This window comes from Mycteria americana, chromosome Z (assembly GCF_035582795.1).
Source record: "Mycteria americana isolate JAX WOST 10 ecotype Jacksonville Zoo and Gardens chromosome Z, USCA_MyAme_1.0, whole genome shotgun sequence".
Classification (NCBI taxonomy): Eukaryota; Metazoa; Chordata; class Aves; order Ciconiiformes; family Ciconiidae; genus Mycteria; species Mycteria americana.
This window is the reverse complement of record NC_134396.1, coordinates 78382285-78409066: the sequence shown is the minus strand read 5'-3', so window position 1 is coordinate 78409066 and position 26782 is coordinate 78382285. Positions and strand designations below refer to the sequence as shown.

Below are 26782 nucleotides of genomic sequence, written 5' to 3'. Positions count from 1 at the left end.
GGATTTAGTTTAGTGATAATGCTAGTTCTGTGCTATTTCCTCATGAAAATGGGATCTTATTTCCTAATCTTCCCTGGATGTCATTCTCCACTCAAGCCTGTAGGTAGCACCCTTGCATCACACAAAAAAATCACTGCCTTTTCTGAGACACAATTACTATTTAGGTCGGGAAGTCTTTACTTGTGCAGACCTCTAAATGTAGCTAGTACTATTTGCATAATTTCCAGACTTTGATGACAATCTGTGATCTTAAAACAGTAGCCTAAAGATTACGCATTAAGTTGTTTGGCCTTATGACTCACTTCTCTCTTAAGACGTATCCTTTTTTTCTGTGGGACGGGTGGAGGAAGGCACAACAAATCGCTCTCATGAGGAACCTTGGAGGTACAATGTTCTCTCGTAATTATTTGTTTTAACTTACTGTCCGTCAGGTATTAATACATGAGCATAATCCTACATTTGTGTCTCATATTTTCTTCTCTGTTCTGCAAAATACATGGCACTCATGGTCTCTTTGAGCTGCTGGGTATGGTAAACTCTATGATTGTAAACAAACTCTCTTCATCCTCCTCACCGTGGGCTTGACCCAGCACTTACTCAAGTCGGCCACTGTCCCTAGAGCTGCTGGCCGCTCACTTGGTGGTGACCGAGTTTCGCCGGAACCACTGCAGTGCAGGACCGGCCCATCCCAGGAGGGCATCGGCCCCGCTGCCGGTACAGGGGAGGTGGCCCGCTACTGATGCTGCTGTTACTTGCTTTTTCAACTTGTAAAATATGCAACAGCAAAAAATGGGATATAGGCATTATTTTTAAATCCAGAGCTGTTCAGATAGAAAATTGTTCTGCAAATTATCTTTAGAGTTTAACTTTTTTGTGCCTCAGTATATGCTTCATAATATCGCTGCTTCCATTTCCAGAACGCAGCGATCGCGTACCATGTCTTAAAATGACAGTTTATTTTCCTTCAGAGTTGCCTTTATGTCACTTAACGCACAATGTCTCTAGGTTTATTATTTTTTCCTAAGAGGTTGTACCAGAGAAGATCTGCTTATCACCCTTACCTGTGATCACGGTATGCTGAATAAAACTGTTGACATTTACTCTATTTTACTAAGATTGTATTTAATTTTACTGAGAGTCAGTAAGCAGGGTTTAACAAAACATCATGCAAAGCTCTTGTTAATGTACAAGTTCATGATTTTGTCCATGTGCTGGACTGGGATATTTGAGAAGGGAGCACTGAACATCTGAGAGAGTCTCCCATGAGCGAACTGGGTTTTAATGGCATTGTCTGAATGCTTGGTTGTGTGTTAGCAGAAGCAAAGTGCGATGCAGGTGGGAGGGAACTAACCTTTGACTCACTGTAGCAGCAGAAAAAGATCAGGACTATCAGCATGGGAGTTTCCAGCCTTTCCCTTTCTCGCTAGAATAGAAGGCATTTTTGTCATGGAGGAGAGAGGCACAGATTGAGTTCCCACACACACCGAGCCACTCTTTGTCTGGATTTTTTTTTTTTTTTTTTAATGCAAACCTCCTCATCTTTCAAATTGTTACAGGAACCCAAGCATTAAAAAAACTAAGGGAGTATTTTTTATTGGTTGTTTTGCCTGGGCAAGTGCTGCATGGCTAACAAGAAAAGCTGACTTGTTTTTGAAGGCCCTGCTTCAATTTGTCATGTCAGTGGCCAAGTTAGAAAGGCATCTGCTGTTCATAGCAAATGCTCATATTGTAACTCGTTAGACAAGAGAGTCGTTTTCCAGCGCGAGGTCCCTGAGGGAAGCAGGATGCCCAGGAGGAGGACCCCATCGTGACTGAGTTCTGTCAAACCAGAGCATATACTTGTATAGACAGGAGAAGGAAAAAAAATTAGTGTGAGGGAAGGAGGCTTCTCCATCTATACATTAAAAAAAATCTCATTTTAATATCATTTTATTTTTTTAATCTGTTACATCCTCACAGCAACGCACATTCTCATGTCAGGTATTTTATATGCAGGTCATACATCGGTATCAATTTGTGTAGCAGGGAAAAACTAACTGTGTACAGGCATGGCTGGTAGTTTTTTTCTGTATATTGCGTTCTCTATATTTCTGTTCTCAGCGTGTGGAAAAAATAAGGCTACACAAAACATGACAGGAAAGCATTTAACTGCTTGTCTGGAGGATATGCTATAAGTTATCTTTTTTAACTTTTCATAGTTAGATAGCAGTAGGTAGAAATCTGTTGGGGTCTGTGGCAGAAAGATTACAGAGAAATACACTTATACGCCTCTACAGTAGATTCCTCTAAACTTAAAAGAAAATCTCAAGTGAGGGTATAAAACAATACCTCATGATAAACTTATGCTAAAACTGCTATAGTGCAATTTTGTTTTCTTCTACACTGTTTTCTCTTTCTGCTTTTTTTAAGTGAGCTAATTATTTTTTCAGAATTATTCGGTATATAAATACTATATAGCTCTCATTGTGCATGGGGTATTACAGTGGTGTAAAACTTCCATTTCACAAATAATTGTGAACAATATCTTAAGAAAAATAGGCATTTTTAATGTTTGGAGTCATTTAAAATTTACCTAGTAATCTATTTTAAGATGTTCTGTCCTGTGATGACATTCAAGCAATTAGATCAAACTCTTTTTCAGTAAAGGGCAGGCTCACTCCATGTGAATGTGTTTACCTGAAATATTCCTTCTCTTGGGGAAGAATATCTTCTATTATCAGGAAGGTCCACTGAGCGAAGAACCAGCGATTTGTCACTGTCTAGACACAAGATCAAATTTTCAAAGGAAAAAACTGGAATGCAATCACAAGCTTTCACGAAGCAGACACTGAGTATTGTGGTCCTACTTTTAATGTATTTTTCTTTTTGAAATCTGACACGGATAAACATTATTGAAGTACTGTTTTAGGGGATTACTGGTATTACTTTGCTGTATGATGTGAAAAACCTGAGGCCGGATTCTGTTCTCACTAGGCTACTTTTACATCAGGATTTTAACTGTATTGCATTTTCCACTTGCTTACACCATTTTTTGATCAAGTTTCAGGTATTTTGTTGCTGAGACCGGTTTGCTGGGGCAAACTGCCAGTGCCATCATTCTTTTAGAGGAGAAAGGATGACGTGTCTTAGCAATGGCACTTTCATTCAGTTCAGGTCGGTGCTGACGGGATCCAGAAGTGACTGCTTTCTGGATTTCTGACATCGGGAGGGCTGTGACTGGGTCTCCACCGCCATGTGCATTTCTGTCATTTGCATGGTACTGTCTGGGCTAGGAAAAGGTTTTCCATTTTCTACTGTTGGGAAGCTGTTGCCTGAAGTTGTAGTGTAGTGGAATAAAGATCCAAGAGAAGAGGACTGAAGAGGCTTACAGCCAGTTCTTTGTGATCTGAAATCTTTGGTCTTAGCGTGGTGGTATTTTAGAGTGGGAGGTAAATGCTGCTCTGTTTTTGGCTTTCTGCTCTCTGAAGTAGCTGCACCCTTTCAGGTTATTTGTGCCTTCATAAAAGGAAGGTCACCAGATTTTTTTTCACTCATCTATATTGAGAAATCTGTTAACTAAGAGCCCCTACTGTAAAATATTCAGCTATTTAAAAAACAACAAATTGGGTTGTTTGGAAACCTCACAGTTCTTAAAAGTTCCTACAAGTTGATCTGTGAAAGACCTTTCTTACACTACTCCTATCCAATTTCCCCTTGAGGTATGGTGTTTGTGCAGAAGTTACCATCCTTCTTGGGGGTGCCAAGATGCAATCCCACCACAGAAACCTTAAAGTTGATTTTTTTTTTTTTTCTGAGTGAATTCTTCATGATTGAATCAATAAACCTTGTGTTCCTGGTTTTAAAATCTTTGCTAGTTACTCACTGAACTTTCTACTAACCTGAAGTCTTCAAAAGAAAACCAATCAACAGTACCACCATGTTATAACTCTTACTTCTGCTCACAGACCAGAGCAATCATTTTACTCTGAAAATAAGTGTATTAATTTCTGCCATAAATCAGCGAGTTTGCTACACAACTTTTCTGTTCGTACCAGTAAAATATCTACCTGCAGACACAGAAATAACCCCACCCTTTAGGTAACTTAAGGATAATCATGGTTAATGATACTGTAATTAGCAGAACACCCTTTCCAAAATTGCTTTTTATACTTCTAAACCTTGCTTCCCTTTATATATATTATGTGAAACATCCTCCTGTTACTTCTCTTTTAGTGGGAAGATCAAATGGTCCTTCCAGTAAAAAGTTCAGTTTAGTTTTTCCTCCTACTGGGATGAAAACTAACGGTTCCCCTTCATCTGGTTACCCGTAACAGACTCTCCTTTTCTCCCCACATTGTTAGCTGTAACTGACCAAATGGCAAAGCATCATTCATTCTGTTGCCCATATTCTTTTCTCAGACCGTTTATGATGAAGGAACAGCTTTTCTGACAAAAGAAAATGTCAATAGTTGTTAGGAACTACATAAAGAAGGAGATGAAGTGAAAGACAGCTGGCAGTGAAACCAAGCAGCAGTCTAGTGATGGTCCCAAATATGCGAACAGGAGATCAAAGCTTGGTCCCTGCCTGGCCTTGGACAGTCAACTCTGCTCGAATTCTGATGGACTAAATTTGCCGGACTACAGCGTAATGGCTCGGGTTTCTCGCTCGTTGCTGTTAGGCCTTCAGAGGCACTTAGCAAACAGAAAACAACAGTCACCTTGCTGTCATAAAAGATGCCTGCTTGCTGCGGTAACAGTTTTGGAAGGCAGGGCCAATGCAGCAGGAAATACACATTGCTCAGCCATTACCCAAACGTGAACTCCCTTGCCTCAGTCCGGTTGTAGCTGAGTCCTGATTGTTCGTGACCATCTGGAAGTGATCCCTTTTCTGAAGCAGGAGTTGCACAGTTAAGGCCCTGCACCCTTGGTGGTGCCTGGTACTTAGGGACAGAGCTTCACAACTTTTGCCAGTCAATTATGATAGAGAGCTTATAATTTTTCCAGTGCTTTCCAAAAATTATAGCTCTGGTTGTATATTTTAATGCTTCACCTTACTGAACTCTGAAATTTGACATTTTGGACGCAGGGAATTAATTTTCTGTTTCAGAGTTGCATATCTATGTTGGAATATACTCTTTTTAATTAAGGAGGATTGGCAGTATTTAGATTTGTTTCACATTCTCATATGGTAGGTAGTCTTATTCCCCTCTATCTTTACCACAAATGCATATGGTACTCTCATCTTTGCTGGTGTCTCAACCCTGAAGTCAAGCCCAAACTCCTTGTCCGTGCTGCCGGCAAGACGGCAGTCTCTGTATCAGATCCCGAGTGTTCTGCTGCTGAACCAAATGGAGATGCCTGGGGACGTGGCTGTCGCTGGCTCAAACTGCAGCCGTGCCTCTGTGGAGTCCAACTGGCTTGAGCCATGTGAAGTGCAGAAGTCAAACCCAGCTGAGGACACCCTGAAACTGCTACAGGTACCACCTCAGTTTTCCTTGGATACATCTGTGACCCTCCCTTATTTCCTTGGTTTACATTCTTGCTTTAAACCTTTTGTGGGTGGGTGAGCAATCTTCAGCTGGGTTCTTTTTCAGTCATATCCATTTTATTACTCTTCAGTAGTATCTGTGAACTGTCCATGAAATAACGAGAGTTAAGTTAGCAGGGCAGTGCAGAAGCACATGAGATCTTTTCAATTACTATTTAAGAGTAGTAAAGATGCTTAATAAGGTGTGTAGCTGTAAACATTTGGAGATGTGCTTTCATGTCCTACTTTTGATATGACATTTTGTTATTTTCTTTGTGTGTGTGTGCTAAAAAAGTAGACGTTATGAAACGGCATCACACTTTCTCTTATAACAAGAAAAATTGAAAGGAAAAGAGGATTGGGTTGGGGAAAAAGAGAAGGAAAGGAAAGAGTGAAATACTTCATTTTCTTATGCTAGCTGGTTTCAGGCCAAGTTTTTTTTCACACATTGATTATATAATTTTTTAAAATAAAATCACATGCAATGTAATGTCTATCTGGTTTCTACCTGAATTTTAGGTCACAACAATTTCTACCTCAGCAGCCAGTATTGTTTTTAAAAGATACATTCTATTAACACAGGTTTACCTGTAACGTAAAAATATAATCTTGATTGTAACTTGGAGCTGAGGGTGTTAGTATTGACATTGTCAGAAGCAACCTTAAAATCAAGAAGGGGACTGTACCTCTTGGATATTTATTATAAAAGAGTTACTAACGTCTTTATGTTGTCTTCTTGTTCAGTAGAAAGCTAAGCCATCAAGTGAATCTGAGCCTGTTTATTTCACAGCTACTTTAATTTTACCTTTTTTTTCCCTCTCTGTCTGAACGTTTAAATAGACCTTTTCTTTCCAAGTCTATTTAAGCAATGCAAAACCTAAATCAATCCTAAGTGGCAACCACTTCTCACAGTGTTGTGTGTGGCTGTGTGTTAATTAGCTGAAATAGATTATCCCCTGGTGTGTGGCGTAGTGTTTGTGGTAACTTTTAGTGTGCATAGTTTGCAGTGGATTTCATGTTTATTTTCATGTACTGAGGCAAATTCTCAGTATGTCTTCAAATTATCTCCTTGGGGGTGTTTTTTCCTGAGCTCATCCTGACAGACTCTCTCTGCCAGATATGCCCATCATCAAGAGCAGGAGAACACTACACATGCAGGAACCTCTGTGCTTGGGGCTGTATGCAAATTTAATGCCCAGCTCATTTCTGTTTCTCTTACATGGATGACAGACATTTTAACAATAACTTTCACATTTCCCCATGGAAATCCCATTGTATTACTGAATGTATATGAGCGCATACATGCATTTACTTCATGTAGGTGTTTGAATACGATATCGGGAACACCTATACTTGTAAATATGTTTTATGCCCTTTTTGTGTATTTACATACAGATAAAATGTATGTGAGAAAGCTTATGTCAAGAATGCAGTTGTCAAACAGCTCTTTATCAGAGATGTAGCTAGATCCTGGGGAGACTCACCAGATGCTAAAAAATAGATAGGGTGGAAAATGTGATAAACAAGAAATTGACACTGAAAATAATTCTACAGCATTTGGGGGTTTCATGGCTTCATATGGTAGCGAGAAGCAAGAGCATAGGAAATAAGCTTTTGTTTTCTGATGTTTGAAGCGGGCACAGTCAGAGCAAATGATATTCCAGCAATTGCAAATAGAGCTTTCTCCAGATATGTCACAATCTTCATGACTGAAATGAATTCTCACTGGTGCTACAGGTTTTGGAAGAGCTGGGAGTAAGCTGAAGAGCTACTAACTTATTTTTTTCTGCGTTTTAAAGGCAGTAACTGCAGTGTGGGCAGTTGGACACCAACATTTGTATATAGGCGCTGAAATAAAAAGTGACTTGACTGGCAAGTGTGCAGCACAGCGTACCCACGGTCCCTCTCCTCTTCCTCTGTGTGTGCTTTTGTGTGCTCATGCATGTGTCTTTCCGAAAGGAATACAAGAGGAAAGGACACCTCCTTGTCCCAGACTGGAGATGGGACACGTACCTGTTCCTCGATCTCTGTGAAACCAACATTCTGTTATGCTGGTTTATATGTTTAAATTTAGGTAGCGCAAAAGTCACTCTTCAGAAAAATTTTGAAACAGAGATTCCAGAAATATGGAGAGAGGTTTTTAAGAGATTTTAGGAAAAAGAATTCATACAGACAATAAATGCTATTTTTTCTTTTAATGAGAAATTTTTTTCTCTGGAATTCCTGGTCTACCTGTATGCCAAAGTTGTGCTTCAGTAAGTCTTTTCTCTTCTTCTCTGTTAGTCATCGTTCATGTTGCATTTGGGGGCTTAAAAAGCCATCATTATCACCATACTATTTTTTACTTTAGTGTACTATTAGAAAACTTGTTCTGCTCTTTTTTCCTGCTTGAGGTGGGAATGACAATTTCATGGTGGTGGTGTGCAGAAGAAAAACAACAAAAACCACCCACCTACTAAAGTATTCAAAGATTGCCATAAGAGCTCAAGAAGAAGTTCTGTAAAACTAATAGTAATATATTCAAGTATAAAAATACACTGTAGAAGTAATTCAACCAATTGTCTTTCTTTTTATTCTTAGAAACAAAATTGTTATTCATGTGGAGAGATATAGCTAAACGTATGTGTAGATGTAGTTGCAATATATATATATATATATAAATTTGGGTTTCTGTACTTTCTGACACTACCTACTCTGAAGTTATATTAAGGAAAATTAAAGAAAGTATCTCATAATTGAGGTTCATTCAACATAACACGTTATACCTCATCAATGTTAATGTTATTTCACGAATAATGGATACTATGTAGTAGTACTGAATAGTATGTAATAAAGTGACAGGAATGACAGAAGTGATACAATTATCTGATGGGGTTTTGACACTGCCTTTATTTTTGTAACTGCACAGGTTGATTAGTTTTAAAACGTAAGGAGTACATACAACTTTCAAAAATATCTGTTGCTTTGGCATGTTTTTATACTTATTGGTGTTACTTCTCTTTTTTACCTCATTATTATGCCCTCCTTTGTTTCAGATTGTATTTCTTCTGTTGCTTTCTTTATCTTTTATTGTGCTATATAATAACTTGCTACACCACTAGTTCTCAAACTGTGATTTGTAGTCACTTTCCATAGCGAGTGCTTCCCAGTTATAAATCCATATTAAACAGCATGTATTTAAAAGTTTGATGATAAGGATGTCTGGTAGTCTGGAACAAAATGTGATAACTTAAAATGGCCTATCATTTCAAAAGCTTGAGAAGCAGTGCTTTAGGCAGTACAGTCTCACGGAGGTATAGCCACATCTCGAATGACTTGAAGGTAAGGTGAATAACTCACTCATGGCATGCTGTCTCATCGTTACGTAGCCTGCTTCACAGTCAGAACACGTCTTTGTCCCTCTAACGCAGAAATAAAAGTGGTTATCCAAATTTCTTGGGGTGAGGAGGAGGCCTTAGAGAACGTGGCAGCGACTCCTAAGGTACCTCTCATGCGAGCGCTTTCTTGCGGTTGCTGAAGGTTAAGGACTTTATACTCTGCTATTACTGATCATAGTGGGATTGTGTCTTGGGACTTAGGCTACCACATTATTTAATTTTTTTTCCACCTGTGTAGTGGTCAGTATGCATCATAGTGGTTTGCTTCCTGGAGTTTGTCGTGCTCGTTAACATACATGGAGAAGCACTGGTGGGAAATTTCAGGTAAAAAAGCTGTGTAAGCAAGCCTGGAAGGATATGAAAATTCTGTGATGCTTTCACGAGATTTGTCTTTTATTCAAAAAAAATGCTTTCTACATTGTTTCTATACCTTACTGACAACTCTTTGGTGTTAAATTATTCACATTCCCTTAATATAGAAAACTTCATTGCAGTGGGCCTTGATATAACATATTAGATTATATAATAAATATTTAAAGAATGAAGTTAAAGTGTTCTGGACAGTAATTAAATAGAGTTTTAAGAAACTCAAGTAGTTTATGGATGATTTTACTTATGCACTGCAGGATGGAAGGGCATCCAGCCAGATTTTCACTGAGGTTTGTTGCCTGTAGCATGATGAAAAGCCTGTAGTGGTCAGAGAAGATGGTAAAATACCTATCGGTTGTCACTAAATTTGGAATTTTATCTGTGCTTACCCATATCTGTAAAGTCTTTTTCTTGGTGTTTTCATACAAGGTTCCAAAATTAACTACCGAGTAGTTAACTGTAGATGCAGCATCAAAACAAAAACCCCATGACTTGTTAATACTGTCTTATGCACTCTGTAGGAAAAAAGGTTACTCTAATAAAGCAAAAGGAATAAGACCAAAAGAAAATTTTCCAGCCCTGTCTGTAAAATTAGAGCTGTTTTCCTTTCAATAAGAGTAAATGTTATGTATCATTTTCACCCGGGCAGAACAAGTTCAAAGTAGTAGACAGCTTTTCTACTCTGTCTCATTTCTTAACTATGCAAAGATGTAAACGATTAAATGAGTACCAGGCAATGAAACCTCATCCCAACAATGGTATTACTAAATGATATATGTGGCCCAAAGGACCTATGCAGAAGGTGTAAAAATGGAATTAAAAAATATGTGGAGGAAAGATTACTGTGCTATGTAAATATATAGCTGTATCTGTGTGTGCATACATATAAAATTATGTATGCACATAATGTATATTTATCTCTTTATTTGTAGCTCATTGTCGTGGTTTAACCCGGCAGGCAGCTAAACACCACACAGCCGTTCGCTCACTCCCCCCCCGTGGGATGGGAGAGAGAATCAGAAAAAAAAGGTAAAACTCGTGGGTTGAGATAAAGACCATTTAATAGGACAGAAAAGGAAGGGAAAATAATCATAATGATAAAAGAATACGCAAAGCAAGCGATGCCCCGTGCAGGTGCTCACCACCCGCTGACCGATGCCCAGCCGGTTCCCCAGCGGCGGCTGCGCCCCCGGCCAGCTCCCCCCGGGTCCTCGCTCAGCGTGACGCCATACGGCGTGGGACATCCCCTTGGCCAGCGGGGTCACCTGTCCCGGCCGCGTCCCCCCCCAGCTCCTTGTGCCCCCCAGCCCCCTCGCTGGCAGGGCAGCACGACGAGCTGAAGAGTCCTCGACCAGTGTCAGCACTGCTCAGCAACAACTAAACCATCAGCGTGGTGTCAACATTATTCTCATCCTAAACCCAAAACACAGCACTACACCAGACACGAGGAAGAAAATTAACTCTATCCCGGCCGAAACCAGGACACTCATTCATTCCTGTTTTTAGTTGGTATGTATTATTTTTGGTGCCATGACAGGTATCTTCCAGCTATGGTGATTTCCACCTCACCAGTATTTAAAAAAAAGAAGTAACTGTGGAACCAGACACCAATATGTCTTTACTAGTTAAATTCCACTAGGGGCTTTCAAAGGCCCAAGAAGAAGTTTCATGCTTTTAAGATGTGAAGAGAGACTGTGAGAAGGGACTCTTGATAGTTTGTTCTATTTTGGACGAACTGTGCAGCTGTGAAACCGTTAATGAGGAAGACAGCTTTTGTGATTATCTCAGATCTCCATAGAGACTTTTTCCAATAACTCAGATCCTGTTCTGGTTATACACCCAAATTCCTTCTTTCTGCCTGATATTTATTATAGGTTATTTCAGCAGTGCTGTCTGCGGTTAAGATCTGCCTGTAATCTCCTCAGTTGCCTTTGACTTTGTCAGTCTTCAAGTTCTAGGATTGAAACTTTTCATTGAGCCAATGTACTAATGTACTTTATTTTTTTCTGAATTAGAAAAAATATATGTTTGCTCACCTTAAAATATTTGCAACCACTTTGAGGATGTATTCCTGTATTTTTAAACTTACCAGGACTTCCTAAAAAGGAGTAAAGTTCTGATGTTGGTGTTTTGCTCATTGTTTTCTGTCTGTGCACTGACACATATTGGCCAGTTCTTGAAAGCTGCCCTGTCTGTGTGTTGTCAGAGACACGTTAAATGTGTCCATCTGGCTACCATCTTCTTGTAGACACTCCTTTCCCCTGCTGCTGCGTTGGTTCTCTGTCCCGAAGCATCGAGGGCTGCAAATGCTCCTCCAGAGCCAGTGCGGGGGAAGGACACATGCAGGAATCAAGAGCTAGAAAATCCCCCGTGTTTTGTTTCTCCTCTGGTTGCTCTCCAGGCAAAATAAAGGAAGAGGAATTCTGATTTGAAACTAGGACCTTTTTGGGAGGGAAGGAGGAAGGGAACAGAAAGTCATCGCATTAGAAAGGATGGGAAAGGGGACAAGGTAGAGTTCTGCTGAGCATCGTGACAATCTGGGAAGCGAGGCGAGAACAGGAGAGAGCTGAGTGCAGTTAGTGAGGGGAGAACCAGCAGTGGAGGATGAGTCAGTTTCCTTCCAGCAGGAGTTGGGTAAAGACAGAATAGGTGGAAGTTAAGGGAAGGATGTCAGTCAGAGCTGGTCAGAGGTCTGGTGAGAGGAAGCAGCAGAAGGGGAGGGGGGTCTATACCTGCTGGAATACACTTTCCTAGAGAACAGGGAGTTGAGTTCCTGAGTCTTGCAGATAGCTTTGATAGGCATCAGCAACAGATTTAGCCCACTGTTGTGAAGGCAGCGGCCAAGCACTGCCATTATGCAGAGCGTTACCTCAAGTGGTAGGCACTGAGCCGCAGCTCTGAAGAGCCCAGGCCTGCTCACAAACCATCAGTCTACTTCAACATGACAGGTCAGTTCTACAGTACCTTACCGGGTTTTTAAAATCCCAGCTGAAACTACCCATGCCGTCCTCTCCCTGGTCTCGACAAAAGCTGAGGTGGAAGTCAGGTACTGGGGAGTTAGGGAAGGAAGGGTGACATCCAAAGAGAGGTCTGCTCAAAGCTCAAGTCTGCTCTCTTCTGTATTAATAAAAGTATCAGGTCAGTAATTGTAGCATACATACTTCAGCTGTTTCAACTATGACAATCACAAGGTCAAGTCTCCATCTTGGGTCTTCACGGTCATTATTATTTTGGTTTGCTAGCAATGCAAAAGTGAGTAGGGAAGTGAGGTTTTTCACAAGTGTGTATATCAACTAAGCACTAGTGATTTTGTGTTTGGAAAAGAAAATGTACTCCTTTTGCCCTAGGGACGACTTCTTGTTGTGTTTCAAAGACCTTTTATGATTAATAAATGCATTAGAACTTCTATAAAACTGCCAGAAATCTTTTAGAATGGGAAGTGATAGGCAACTTAATAACGAGAGCTTCTGTAATACCATATTCATCAGTTTTGGTTTGACTGAAAGATTCTGAGACTTGAACAGGCTGTTAAGGTATAGAAACCTCATATTTATAATTCCAAGTCTTGAGTTCTGCTCACGTAAATTTGTGAAATGTCTAATTCCAGACTTTGGTCCTTTCAAGGAGAATACTCCTCTCCCTGGTATGTGTAGCACATTTAAACACACAAGACACACACACAAAATCTGTCCTGGTTTTGACACCAGTGCTCTCATTACTACATTATTTCGCAGAAATGTTGAGAATGTAGTTACTTAACTCCAGCTGGAATGTGAGTTTTTTCCTGTAGTTTCTAAACAAACAGAGTCACTTTTGTTTTGCAATGGCTATTAAGAATGATGATACACTGTTCTGTAGATAGCAATAAAATACTCTGCATTCCCCTATTCACCTTTTAAGGATGTGCTTTGAAATGAGCATCTATAAAATGTAGTATTCTTCACTGGTTAGTAAACATTATTGATGATGCTGCTGACTCAATAAATGGGTTTTTAGAGCTGTGGAACATTTCTATGTTAAAGTGTGGCTAAACATGTTGCAGTGGCAGACGTCTAAATAAATGAAGTGTAATGTTGCTGAAACAATGAACTACTAAAAGGTGAGGTAGATTCTATGAAACATCATATATTTGGAGTGCACAACCGCACTTTCTGCAAGCCACTACAGCATGGAGAGTGATGATTGTAAAGGGAGCAGCTTGGAGTGTAGCATTTGCTGGCTGGAAGAAGTAACTATAAAAACAAAAGGGAAGTTGCCAGGGCACACCTCTCTGTGCTAAATATGATTTAATGTAGGTTGTGGAAATACAAATATAATTAAATTTGTTACAGAGAAACAATTGGAAGGGCATGTGTGTTTTTTAATAGCATGAAAATATACTTTTCCCTGCAGAAACATTACCTCAACAAAAGCAGCAGGAAACACTTTCCCACTTAGGAACATAAGAAAGAAAAATCTTGTTTTGTTGAATTCGTTTGTCTTGACAAATTACATTATAGTTTATAGATTAAAAACTTTATTTCTCAATATATCTGGCAACAGTGAACCTTAAAAATCAGATTAAAAAGCTCAAAAATTTCTGTAGGCTGTTTAATTACGTGGTATGCTTTTTCTTTGTGTTGGATCTAGCTTGCTGATGTCCATAGAGCCTGTGAACTGCTAAGAACTTCTGAACGTTGTCCACCTTTGCTTCTCTTTCAGCCTTCACCTCACTTCTGTTTTTCCAGCATCTTATATGAATGGTTACTTAACTCCAGCTGGAATGTGAGTTTTTTCCTGTAGTTTCTAAACAAACAGAGTCACTTTTGTTTTGCAAGTCTACCTTTGACGTTCTTTTCCTTCATGCAGCACCTCTGGTTTCTCCGAGATGTCCGTTTTGTGCTCACCCTTATTAAGCAGGGCAGTTAAGTGGGTATTGAGAGAAACTTTTCCCAAGGCTGAAAGTGCCTCAGCCATCGTTAGGTGTGACTAGCACATTACTTAACCAGGTACCTGACTCCATTTTTTGTACATCTCCCAACAGTTCAGGATGATGCTCTTGCAGGAAATGCTGTGTGAATCTAGTGCCACTCCTCAAATGCACCTGAATGGAGTTTTGCAGACCCGAGAAGTTTAGCAAAGGCATGCAGAAGTAAACTCAGCCAAAGATTGGGTAGTGATACAGTAGTAACTAGTGTTTCTTTAAATTGTTTTTATTTATTCATTCATGACTGATTCTACAAAATTGTAAAGGGATTGTTAATACCATCTTTCCACTCCTTTGTGTTGTGTTTTACAATAAAGTCAAACTGAAAATGTACAAGATAGTTACCTTACATTTCATGAACCGTATTCTAACTACTGTCGTATTTATCTCATTGAACTATTTCAAGTTCGTACTGTTTATGCTAATAGCAAAAGTCATTGTTTTATTTATAGTGCAATTTTTTAAGTTTTACCTAGAAGGATGTGAACATACTTTAGTTTTCTTGGGATCTACTGTAGTCTACTAGAGAAAACTGCCAGCTAAAAATGACTTTGGAGAGTTTTGTTTTGCATTTTGTTTAAAGAAAGCATTGCAGAATATAATTATAACTGTCTTTCCAGGGAACTAAAAATACTTGCTTGTCTCAGCGGCCTCAGCCTAGGGATGATCTTATAAGCACAGAATTCAGGTTGTTCAAACACCTGGAGTTGCCTTGCTCTCCTGTCTAAACTAGTATTCTCTGCTGACTTCTCATTTCTGCAATCTACAATCTTACTCTGCACAAGCAAGTTTAGAGGCTTGGTAAATATGAAGAAAACTATATACCTAGCATGCTAACATGTAGATATCTGTGGCATCTAAGTAAGTTTAAACAGATCATTTGGGGCGGAAGGGAGGGACGCTATACAATGCCCACGGAGAGAGAGTAAAACACTCTAAAGAAATGAGAAGTCAGTAATATCAGCCCCGGATTAATATTAGAGTTGCAAATAGAAACAGGCACATGTTGCTAGAGATGCTACACATAACTCTGCAAGTTTTCAGAACTGATGTTTGGGGGAGAAGTCTTGACATCAGTGAAGAAGAAAATTAGAAATTTACAAGACAGACTGGGAGATGAAGTTACAAAGAGTGGTAAGGTAGCTGAAATGTATTATTATTCATTAAAATGCATTCACAAAGAAGTACATTAAAAGGTAGAAAGACATTTTCTTACATTGTGTGAACAACTTGGAGGTTAGGCCATATGTACTTAAGGAAAGCTGCTCAGTGGAAGGCAAACAAATCCTAGGCTTTTATTTATTTATTGTTTTACAGTTATACCCAACCAATACTCCAGACATCATAGAACAACAAAATTAAGCAGGTCATCAATCACAAGTATGAAAATCAGCCTGGAAAAGTCACTAAGGTTGACTGATGGTCTTGAAAATTTAACATAAGCCAACATTAGACTAAGTTACTTGATATCAAGTGATAGTTGATGGCGAGTGGCACCCTCTAAAATCACTCCTAATATGTAAAAAAGATTTTAAAGAAATCACTAGGGAAATTTGAATGTCTACATGTATTAGTGCTCTAATGCATGGATGTTCTTATAATTTTGAAAAGCAGTGGCCTTGCCTCTTGGTGATTCTTCTGTCATCCTGTTCCTTGGTGCCTCTATCTCTTCTTCCAAAAGAAAAAAAACACCCCAAAACATATCAGAATATATTTAAGAATAGGAGGGGAAAAAACCCAAACCAAACCAAAACAAAAAAACCCCAACAAACTCAAAACAGAAGCAGCAGAATGATTTCTTGATTCAACCTTAATTTCGGCTCCAAGTGAAGGGACAGACTCGGCAAGGGGTTTCTGTGTGTGAACAGTCGACATCTCCAGGACTTCAGAGAAACCAGGGTGTTGATGCAGGTATCTCCAAATAGTTGTGGAAACAAAATTATAGGATTTAGCTCTAAGTATAAGTTTAAGCCAGAGTACCTTCAGTATAATAAGGGCAGTACGGTTCCAGTGTGTGAAGTGAGCCCTCAGAACAGCTTGTGGAAGTGTCTCTGCTCTTCTGTGGGGTCCAGTATTTCTGTTTGTTCCAGACATGTGGGTGGTTAGCAAAACAAAAATCAGTATTTTTGCATTTTATCACTGGAAATCACAGACTGCCCATATACTTTAACCATGTGGTTTTAGTCTTCTTTCATACAATTTGAATTTTATTGCTGTCCCTTTCACTTCTGACAGAGAGTTGGCAAATTGTAGGTTTTCCTACAGCCAAAGGGCTTACTTTTTCAATGGCTAGACTTCCTAATATCCTAGTGAGGATATCCCTTCCTATCCTGTTTTGATGGTTGTTAACTTGTAAATGAATGATGAGGAAGGCTTGGTTAGTTTTTCTATAGTACCAATAAAGATTAACACAATTTAAACATATGTGAAGGTTAAGTAGTTCACATTCAGCTTTTTAAAGTATGTGACTTATTTTTCCTTGGAAAAAGGAATTCTGCAAGTCTTTTATTTTCCAGTATTTGGGTAATGGTGACTATTTCTACCCTATTAAACTTTTCCTAGTTTTTTATCTTAAAATGCTGAATGATTTCCCTTGATCTGCAAAAATGGATGGAGGATAAGGGAGCAAATGAAGAAAAAGTTAATCTGATGCAGTATGGGATGTAAAGGAAAACACAGCATTTGGAACAGCTTTCATAAAGGATGTCTGGAGAGTATGGCTGTTGTTTGGACTACAGTGGACATACAGTGAAGCCATTCTCAGTAAGCTAAAGAAGATACCCAATATTTTTTCCCTATACCCAGCTTAATAACTTTTGATGGACAAATTAATTTTACAATCTTCAGGAATTTGGGAGGAACAGGAGGCAGGTTCAAAGCCCGTCAGCCCCTGCTCAGTAGCTCAAGCTGTAAGCAAGGAAGGGAGCAACCCATTACACATAAATAGCTGTAGTTATCGAGCGTTATCCACGTTGTGATTGTACACTTCTCACAAAGTCAACACTTCAGATTTTTCATCTGAAGTGACACATACATTTACACTTTCAACAGTCCCACCCTCATAGCAGTGCAATTGTAACAGAGGAGAAATCTGCCAGATTCCAAATTTTTGTGTGAAAGGAACATAAACATAGATTTGTGGCATAGATCTGTGTGTGCAAAAAAAAGTAAATAACTTTGTGAAATGTACTTTTTAGAAATGTCTTTCATAGTGTGACACTTCCAGCAGAAATGGCATGTGCAGTTCTGTAACTGTTAGCCAATTTTTAAGGAATTTTAAAATCGGGAAGGACGGGATTGATTTCTGGGATGAGAAGAGGTATGTGCAATGGGGAGAAGACCAAAGTGCATCTTTTTAAAAAACCCAGAGTAAAATGGGACACTTTGAGTTACAAAATGGCTTGAATCTTACCGCTGGTGACTACCCCTCTCAGCAGAACTGTGCTAAATAGAATAGGGCAGCCCAAGAGTTACATCTTAAAGCGAAGCAAAATCAATCTGTGGACAGGCATTAAAAGCACTTTTTTACTTGGAAAATAATGTGTAGAACAGTCTTCTAGGTAAAGTTGCTGAAACAAAGACATGGGTCATGCAGTAAACAGTTGAGTATTGTTCAGAAAATGCAGCATTAAAATGGGACGGAGGTTCGATGAACCTAATAGCCCCGTTCTCAGACATGCCTTTGATCTAACGTTTCCTGGTTGGGCATTTGTTACTTGATACCAGGTGTTATTGCTCATAGGGAAAATACTATCAATTTCTCTTAGTTTTAGCAGTCTGAGAGAACAAATCTGTGTTGAAGTGCCCTGAGAATGGCAAGAGGCTGTGTATATGGGAATGGCCTCAATGAACCATATTTTGCCCTTCTCATTTTAACCTGGATGCTAACTGCGCAGCTGTAATAATGCAGCTCAGAAACCTTAAGTGAAGGGAAAAAAATTACCCAAGAGATTCCATATTTTGTAAATGGAGTGTGGGGGGTGACCCATGCATTTTTATTTCCACCTAACTTTTCCTACATGCAACTGGTTTTCTACATGCAGCAATATGAATTCTATATTAGTAATTCATGCGCTGTTTAAAATGGTGCTGCATTTGTGCTGTGGGGTTCGCGTTCTTGGAATTGTCAGCATTCTCGAAGCAAAGTCATAGCTCTTCTGGAAAGTGATGTGAAACGTCAGTTAAAAGGTGTAAGGAAAAAAGTAAACAAAAATTAAATGAAAATTTTCAAGCTTTTAACTAGAATGTTCTAGTGGTCCTGACAGTCTTGTAAAGACTTAGGCAGCTTACATTACGACGCGATTGGATGATAGGATCATCGTGAAGGTTGTTCAGATGAAGTAAATCTAGCTGTAGATGTGTTTCAAAAACAAGCTGGGTGGGTTGAAGCACATCAAGTGAGTCACATCTGAGTGTCAGACTTGTTTCTTTAATAACTGGCGGTACACCACGCTTAGATGAAAGAAGTGAGGTGAAACAGAACTGTGGGTTTGTTGTACAGGTTATCAACATGGAAAACTGTGACCAGAAATATCCTACCAGGAAGAAATGAATTTTTTTTTACTGAGTGTTCTTCTAGGTATGGGACCCAAGTGCGCTAACAAGAGCTACCGTAGGTCTTTCAGTACACCAAAAGCCTCATCGAGGCTGGGTTTAAAATAATACTTCATCCAGTCTGTTAAGATCTTATTATTATTTAACATGGAAGTATCTCAATTTTCTTTTTATACATGAAATAAATAGAAAGAATGAGAGTAAAAATCTAAATCGCAGTGAACTGGACTGTTCTAATTCCAGCAAAGAGAGAGAAGATGCAGGAAATCCTGTAAGTTTGTTTCTGAGTTAAAGGAAAAGCTCTTAGAGGATCAAAAATACTAATTATTCAGCATTTGTCAGACTACCAAGACCTCAGGCATTTAAAGAAGAGAACCAACGCTAATCCAAGGTTGCACTGGAAATCTGTCAAAATAATGCAGGCGGGAATGTCATGAAAATTTTTCTGTATGTTTTTTTACACATTCCATGCTTTTGCTATTTTCAAGTTGACTTTTACCTATTTAAAGAAACAGAGTAACAGATAATGTGTTTTAGACTCAAATCTTTCAGACTGCACCTTCTCGAGGCACTCAGGTAATTGGAACTGAAATTGCAAGACTGCTAAAAAAAACCTGTTGGAGGATTCTTTAGAACATGTTCAAAAGGCGCATTTCTTCCAGACTTACCTGAATGAGGGCACTGCGTTTGAAATGGATTCCCATAAGTGTTTACATTAATACTAGTGTGTTTGAGGTCTGATACAGCTAAAAGAAATGCTTCCTTTTTAATTCTTTTAATAGAAGTGTCGTACAAGATGAGAGGAGCCATGATCACCAGAGGTAACTGACTAATTTTGTAATGGAAGAAACTACTGACTCTCCAAGGTACAACAAAAAAGTATTTGCAAGTGTTTCGTAGTATAAACACTGTGCAGGATTTTACTGGAGCCTTAAAACCTGCGGTACTGAGTAGACAGTCTGTACCACGCAGATATGTGGGTTATCTTTCATTCTAGTCTTCTGAGAATACATCCGAGGGACAAAGCCTCAGGAAATACGATTGTCCTTTTAAGCCTAAAGGGTAAACGGATGATCTTGTGATTAGAGCACAGTGTTTGGAGCTGCAGACATCAGCTCTGTTTGTGATTGTGCCAAAACGCTGTGCAGCCAAATTTTGCATTTCCAGGGTAATCAGGAGTTGGGTAATGCATATAATGCAAGCATAGAGGTACTATGTAAATGAGGCTGTAAAAATCCTCTTTGAAAATGACCAGGGAAAGCCACAGCTTGAAGAGGAGGCTGCGGTGTGAGTGACATGCCCCGTGTGACACGACGGTGGTGGGAATGGCCGTATCTCACCATTCGTCCCAACACATTACAGCTCGTGACTCCGGGTGCTGCCAATGCAAATCCGAAGGGCTCCTCCTCGTGTCAGCCTGGGGCTGGCTGGGTGGCTCGCCTCCGGAGACTTCCCCTTCCCCGGCACCGCCAGCAGAAGCCGAGGAACGCTGCGAGGCTGGCGCGATGTCGAGCCCCCTTTTCGTCGTTCCCTGGAGGTAATCCACATATGAAGGTTGCAGTGAGGCTGCAGGTTCTGGAAAGCTCCCTACGTGTCAGCTGGGAGCATCTTGCGCTCGGTCCTGTGACTTTCTCTCAATCCAGGCATTTCCGTGGAGCGAGCGGTTTCCAGTTTTTGTCAGAGTTCTCAATCAGCAGTACTGGCAGCCCTCCCTCGTCGTGTGCTCTGCTCTCTCCTGCACCTGAGGACGTGGGTCAGTGTCTCCTGCGTGGGGTGCTCCTTTTTTTACGTGCTCTTCTCTGCTGGCAGTCAAAACAGAAGCAAAAGGAAAAATAAAAAGAGCTGGGAAACGCAGGTGTTAATGCTCTGAAGCCTGTGGGTGCAAACAGGGTTCTGTTAAAAATGAAATTAAATTGGGTGGAGGTAGATAAAAAGAAATCTGAAATAATTGTTCTGTAGAATATGGCCTTTCCACATAGGCAGAAATCTTTCTCCTCACTTCTGTCTGAAGAGAGAGTCAAATAGAGAATCTCATCTCTTAATTAGAAAGAAAAATACTCATCAAACACATCTCATCACTGGAAAGCTAATGATCCACAGCTGCTAGTCTGAAAGGGCAGGCTTTTTTTCTGAACAGTAGGAAGTGTTAATCATTTTGGATGAGATTTCTTTTTAAAATATACTGTAGTTTGCAAAAGAATAGGATATTCAATATTCTAACTTAAATTATTTTTTGAAGTGTTGTACACCAGGGATAGTGTCATGTGTCTCCCTCAATGATCATTTAATGCATGTGTCTCTCACTAAGAGTATCAACTGATGTGATGTTGTAAATGGCCAGTTCATGCCTGTGACTCTGAAAATCTTGATCTCATGGGGGAGAAGTAAAAGAGTCCTCCCTTATATTCTTCTGTGTAGGAAATGGCAGCTATATTAAACTGTAACCTTTGAGACTCCCACTCCTCCCTTAAAATAGTTGGCTTGTTTCAGTAGTGATGAGGATCCTTTTTTTAGATGGAGTTAGAGCCATTATTTCCTTGGAAGAGATCATACCAGATACACTCCATGTTCCACTGGATGATTTATAGGCATGGGTAAGACCCAGAACTGCCCTTTTATACTTGTACCGTAGCTTTTCTGGATTTTTTTTCCCCCTATACTTGTCTAATGGATGGATACCTAGGTTTTCCTCCCCTTTGTGTGGGAAGTGAAGTTAAGGTTTCTACATACCACTTCCTTTCTTCCGTCTGCCCGCAGCTGTCAGGCCCGTTATGCCTAAGAACCGAGTCCCTGGATTTTCGTGCTGTTCTGTACCACATTTTGGGTTTGCTCATGTTTGCTTAAAAGTTTTGTCTAATACGGGGAATCTGCGTGTTTTCTCCCATGTGTGTTTCATGAGTGCATTTCTCTTCTGGGGAAGACAGCGAGGCCATTTCACTTGCAGTGCCGTCACTGTGCTGGTCTCGCACAGCGCACATCTCATTTGTGTTGCAAATACAGAGTCCCCGTTTTCCTAGTGCCTGGCTGAGACAGGTGCCTGAAAGGGGCAACTGGTTAAAATTCGGCCAGACTAGATGGAAATGAAGCTGGCAGGTCAGCAAAATCATCTACAGGAGATGGCAGGTGTAATATCCACATTTTTGAAAGGTATGTCCATACAAGTTGTAAAGAGGTAATATCTTAATATAATATTTTAATGGCCTACAGAGTACAGTGCTGTAAGGAATTAATACTCTTAAGGATCCTTTGGTACTTAGGAACCTAAAGTGAGGAGTGTTTGGATGGGAACTCATTGATGTTCTGGAGTACAGGGTACATGATGACCGTGTTCCTCAGTCTCCGGTCAGGCCTGTATCTCCTGAGACTGTCTAGGTTTCTGGCTTCTTTTTTCTGGAGTCAGGGATTGTTTGGATATTACTTGATTTTCTTTCTGCCTTTCTAACCAAATTTCAGATGGGACCATAAGAAAGACTGTATGCGTTGTCATTTCTCAACAGGTAATCTCTAGTATTTGCTTTTCTGATAGCTGGGTGCTGTTTGTCGACTCCCGGAGCTCCCTTCAGCATGTATCCCTTGACTCAGGGCGTTTCTGGGGTTAGAGGGTGCAAGGATTTTTTGCTCTTCTTTTGTGATGCGAATTCTGTTGTCAGTTGGCTCTATCAAATTTACTGTATCAAATCCCTGTAGATCTTGCTCTCAGAAGGGTAGTTAGCAAGCTGATAGAAGAACTCTCAAATTCCATGAGCTGTTGTTTGCTTCTTATTCATTACCATTTCTAACAGATTTCCTTTTAAGCTAAACAACCTAAAAAAGAAAATTTTCTGTCAAATGAAATATTAACTGTTAGAAGTGCCAATATCCTCTTATGTATGTCACACGCACTGCTTTTTCAGTTCTTTCAGTATTTTATCATGTTTGTCTTGCAGTCTCACAGGAGTTCCATATACTATGTATACTATGCATTCAGTGATGGAAATTAGGGGAGGTGAGGTAAGTTAGCTGATCTTGAGAGAGCAGATTACTTAAAATACAGATTTTTTTTCTTTTATGTGGGAGCTTGTATTTGGTAAGAGCATTTTGTTTTAACTCTAAACAAAAATCCAGCAGAAGACTATTAAAATCCCCATTTTCTTCTTACTCAGCTTTATATAGATCTTGGTGACTGATTCGGGAAAGTGAGCCTCTTTTTAGTTTACCTAGGTATTGGCATTGCTTTAGGTTTGCTAGTTTTATGGCACAACACCTTCATTCATTTTAGTAGGTAGTAAAACCACAAATATTCAAAAGCTTAACTATTTGGATGAAAAAGGCTTACCGGGATTTCTGGGTGTACATCCAGCTGTGGTACTTAGTGTGATTTGCTATAATACTTTCATTTTTATTTTCTGTCATATTAGAAGAAAACAAACTCAAGTTATGGCTAGAGCTGGCTAAAATAAAGGGGGATTTGTTCATAGGGAAAACTGGGTGTAAAAATGGTTTTCGTTTGACCCCATCTAAGTGCAAATATTTTTAGTTCTTTCCTGCAAACCAATAATTTTGTACCAGCAGCAGTAGGGAACAGTACGTAGCTGGACGTGTCTCTGCCAGACAGCTACGAGCTCTGACAAATGCTTAGGACTTCCAGGCTTCACAAGAAGTCAGCTCTGTACCACCTGATGGGTCTGAGGCTGAAGTCCAGCCTGTGGAGCCTGCCAGAGCTCCGCAGCAGAGAGCTGTGGCGTGGCGATGGGTTTCTCCTGGGCTGCGGTCCCCGTGTGGCCCCCAGTTGTCGAGGCACGCACCTCTGGGAGACGTAACCTGGCCACGCTTCTGCCAGCCTCCAGCCGTGGAGCACTCGAGGTGTTTAGAGGAAACACTTCAACAAGTCAGAGTTTTTGAAGGGATGGACTTAGGTTGCTTCTCAGCATTCCTTGTAAATCCCATTTTCGATGAGTCTGTGGTCAGTACTGTTTTGCTCTCCTTTCATTAAAATAGTTGCGCATTTTTACCTTTTCGTGTGATTTTTTTTGCTAGTTTTCTATGCAAAACATTTTTTCAGATTTAGTCGTGATGTTTACTTCTGCTTGTTTGTGTGACATTACTACAAAATGACCAAGATCTTTCTTCTAAACAGCAATTAATTTTTATCCATGGAAATAACTAACCTTTTCTTTCTTAAATTGCGATCTTATTTTTATGCTATTTTGCACTATTTTGTCCACATAAGCATTATTTTACTAGAGAACAATTAATATTCCTCTTAGACTACACTACATCAATTTTCCTTTTGCAAGGATTAGGTACGAAGCAACAGAAAGTGTAGCAGTTGTTTCATGCAGGTAAGTGGCTAGTCAGCAAAGTGGTTAAACAACTTTCCTGCCTAAGGAAAGGTGGGTTTCTTTAGAATTGTTTTAATTTATTGGTCTTAACTGTGCACAAGAGTTTAATGAAATGCTGATTTGAATCACTTTTTTTCCTGCTCTGTCTTCTAGCTTTTTCTTTTTGTGGTCTGGAACTTTGAGCTCTACATGATACCACTGGCTTTGTTGTTGCTGCTGGCATGGAACTACTTCTTGATCGTATCAGGGAAAGATAACAGGCAACATGATACGGTAAGTCTTCTCTACTTCAAGCGCATACATGTCGTTTTCTTTTTTTAACTAGATAAAATTTTGTAACTGAGTTTAAATATGACATCTTTTTAAAAATGTCTCAGTTCACAATGCTCGATGGACAATTTTCCCACCTGCAATTTAATTTTTCTCCAGCTGTCCAATAAAAGTGTCTGGTTTTGTTGAAAATGACGTGTAAAAATACAGTAGAACATGTACTATCCTCAGAATCTGGTTTGTGTGGGAGCAGAGATGAGAGGCTTATTGATCAGGTGAAGGCAAATTCTTTGAAAATGGTTTTGTGTGCCTAAGTCCTTATGTTGCATTTTTTTATTTCACATATTGAAGTTAAAGGTTAAAATTATTTCAATTTGTTAACGGTTTCAGAATGTTTCACGTTTTATTGTATTTCACATTTTATCATTAGTATGTTACCATTCGTTGAGCTTAATATAAGCCTTTTCTTATTTTCTTCTCCTCATCTAATGCCATTGTTTGATTAAATGCATGTAGTTGGGATATAAAGTAGCAAACATTTACTAATAACTGACATTTATTAATAATAAAAGCATGGTTCAGATTTTCAGAAGTACATATCAAGAGTTGAAGTTGTAGTCTATGCTGTGCAATTTTTCTAGTATCCAGGCAGCTTAAGGATTTTGCATGTATTTTATTGCTGAGCCTTATGAATTTGATATTTGTATCGGTATTCGTATCCCAAAAGCAGTGTGCTGTCTAGGATATTATGATCTGGATGGGTGGAAAAAATGCACCTTGGGCTGCATTGACAGGAGCACAGCCAGTGGATCGAGGGAAGCGATTATCCCCTGTGCTCAGCACTTGTTAGACTGCTTCTACAATATTTTGGGCACCCGAGTTCAAGACAGGCGTTGATTAACTTGAGCGAGTTCAGTGGAGGGCTACCAAGATGGTGAGGGGGCTTGAGCACTTGCCCTGTAAGGAGGAGCTGAGCGAAGTGGGCTCGAAAGAGCCTGGAGAAGAGAAGGCTTTGGGTGACCTGAGCAGCATCCCTGCACTACCCACAAGGAGGTTATCAAGAAGATGGAGCTAGGCTCTTCACAGAGATGTGTGGTGGAAGAGACAACAGGCATAATTTGAAGCAAAAGAGGTTCAGGCTGGAGAACACTTTTGCCGTGAGGATTGTTAAGCAGTGGAAAATGTTGCCCAGCAAAGTTGTGCAGTTGCTGTTGGAAGTTTTCAGGACCTGACTGGATAAAGCCCTGACCAGCCTGATCTGACCTCATGGCTGACCCTTCTTTGGACAGGAGGTTGGAGGTCCCTTCCAGCCTGAATGATCCCATCACCCTAATGTCTAGCAACTGCAATTATTAGTCACCAGAGGAACTCATGTAGCCCTGGTCCTGGCACTGGTATTACCTGTCTACATCAGTAAGACTGGTATGCTTCCAAGGGTCATCTAAAATTAAGGGTGGGAGTGGTACAGGGATTCCCTGATCTCAAAGGTTGTTAACATTAGTGGAAAAAGGCTAAGATCAAGATTTAAAAGATGCATTACTTAATCACAGCCCTTAGTCTCCTGCTGCCTGAAATGCTTAAAGCTTCTCAACCTGAAGATTTTATGAGTAACTGAAATCCCTTGTGAAAGGAGAGATTTCACTTGTGAGCTGCAATACACTTCATTTCTCTCTGAAATACCACCTGCCTGTGAAGATTAATTGGGTCATGTAACTTTTCTAACAAAATAATGAAGCTATTGATGGGCTCTCCGTTGAGGACACCAAATGCTGCTCTAAAAATGTTCCTCTTGCTGAGATTGCTTCAGACCAAGCTACACAGCTTATTTCAAGCAGTCATTTATTCCCAAATATTTGATATCTGTGCTGTTAATTACTATTTTTTGTTTAGGTTTTATCACAAGTAAGTTGGGACCTCATTTTTAATGAATTGAGCTTGGTTATCATCATGGTGAGCATCTGTCTTCTATGAAGTGATCTGCAGACTTACTGGATGCCTTTCTAATTAACTCACAAATCTTCAGTAATATCACAAGTCCTTAGCTCAGGTCATTAGCACAGTATCATTAGATTAGGACTCATTTAAATATTTCTGTTTTCCTATGCAGAGTGTAAATATTAACTAAATTAATTAAGCAGTGTTTTCTAGTGGCTAGAGAATGCTTCAAGACTCACATGATCTGGCTTCTGTTCCCAGGTCTCCAGAGATTTCTTGTGTGCCTCAGTGAAATCATTGACTACTTATCTTAGGAATATCATCTGTCTTTAGAAGTTACTTTGAAATCCTCAAGTTAATGATAAGACAAAAAGATAAATATATTTGTTGACGTCTTTCAGTCAATTAACACTAGACAAATGTACTTGAAAATTGTATGGACTTGTTCCATGTCTATGGAAGATACTTAAATTTGGGACCTTCA

At 39.7% G+C, this 26782-nt stretch overlaps 1 protein-coding gene across 3 annotated transcripts in view; it reads left to right on the top strand.

Annotated features, from left to right (window-relative positions):
* MCTP1 (multiple C2 and transmembrane domain containing 1) overlaps positions 1-26782 on the top strand; it is a 290569-nt gene that overhangs the window by 211048 nt on the left and 52739 nt on the right. For all 3 annotated transcript variants that reach the window (XM_075526465.1, XM_075526464.1, XM_075526466.1), the window contains one exon: positions 24247-24366. In XM_075526465.1, coding sequence (XP_075382580.1) covers positions 24247-24366 — 120 coding nt within the window. The remainder of the gene's footprint in view (positions 1-24246; positions 24367-26782) is intronic.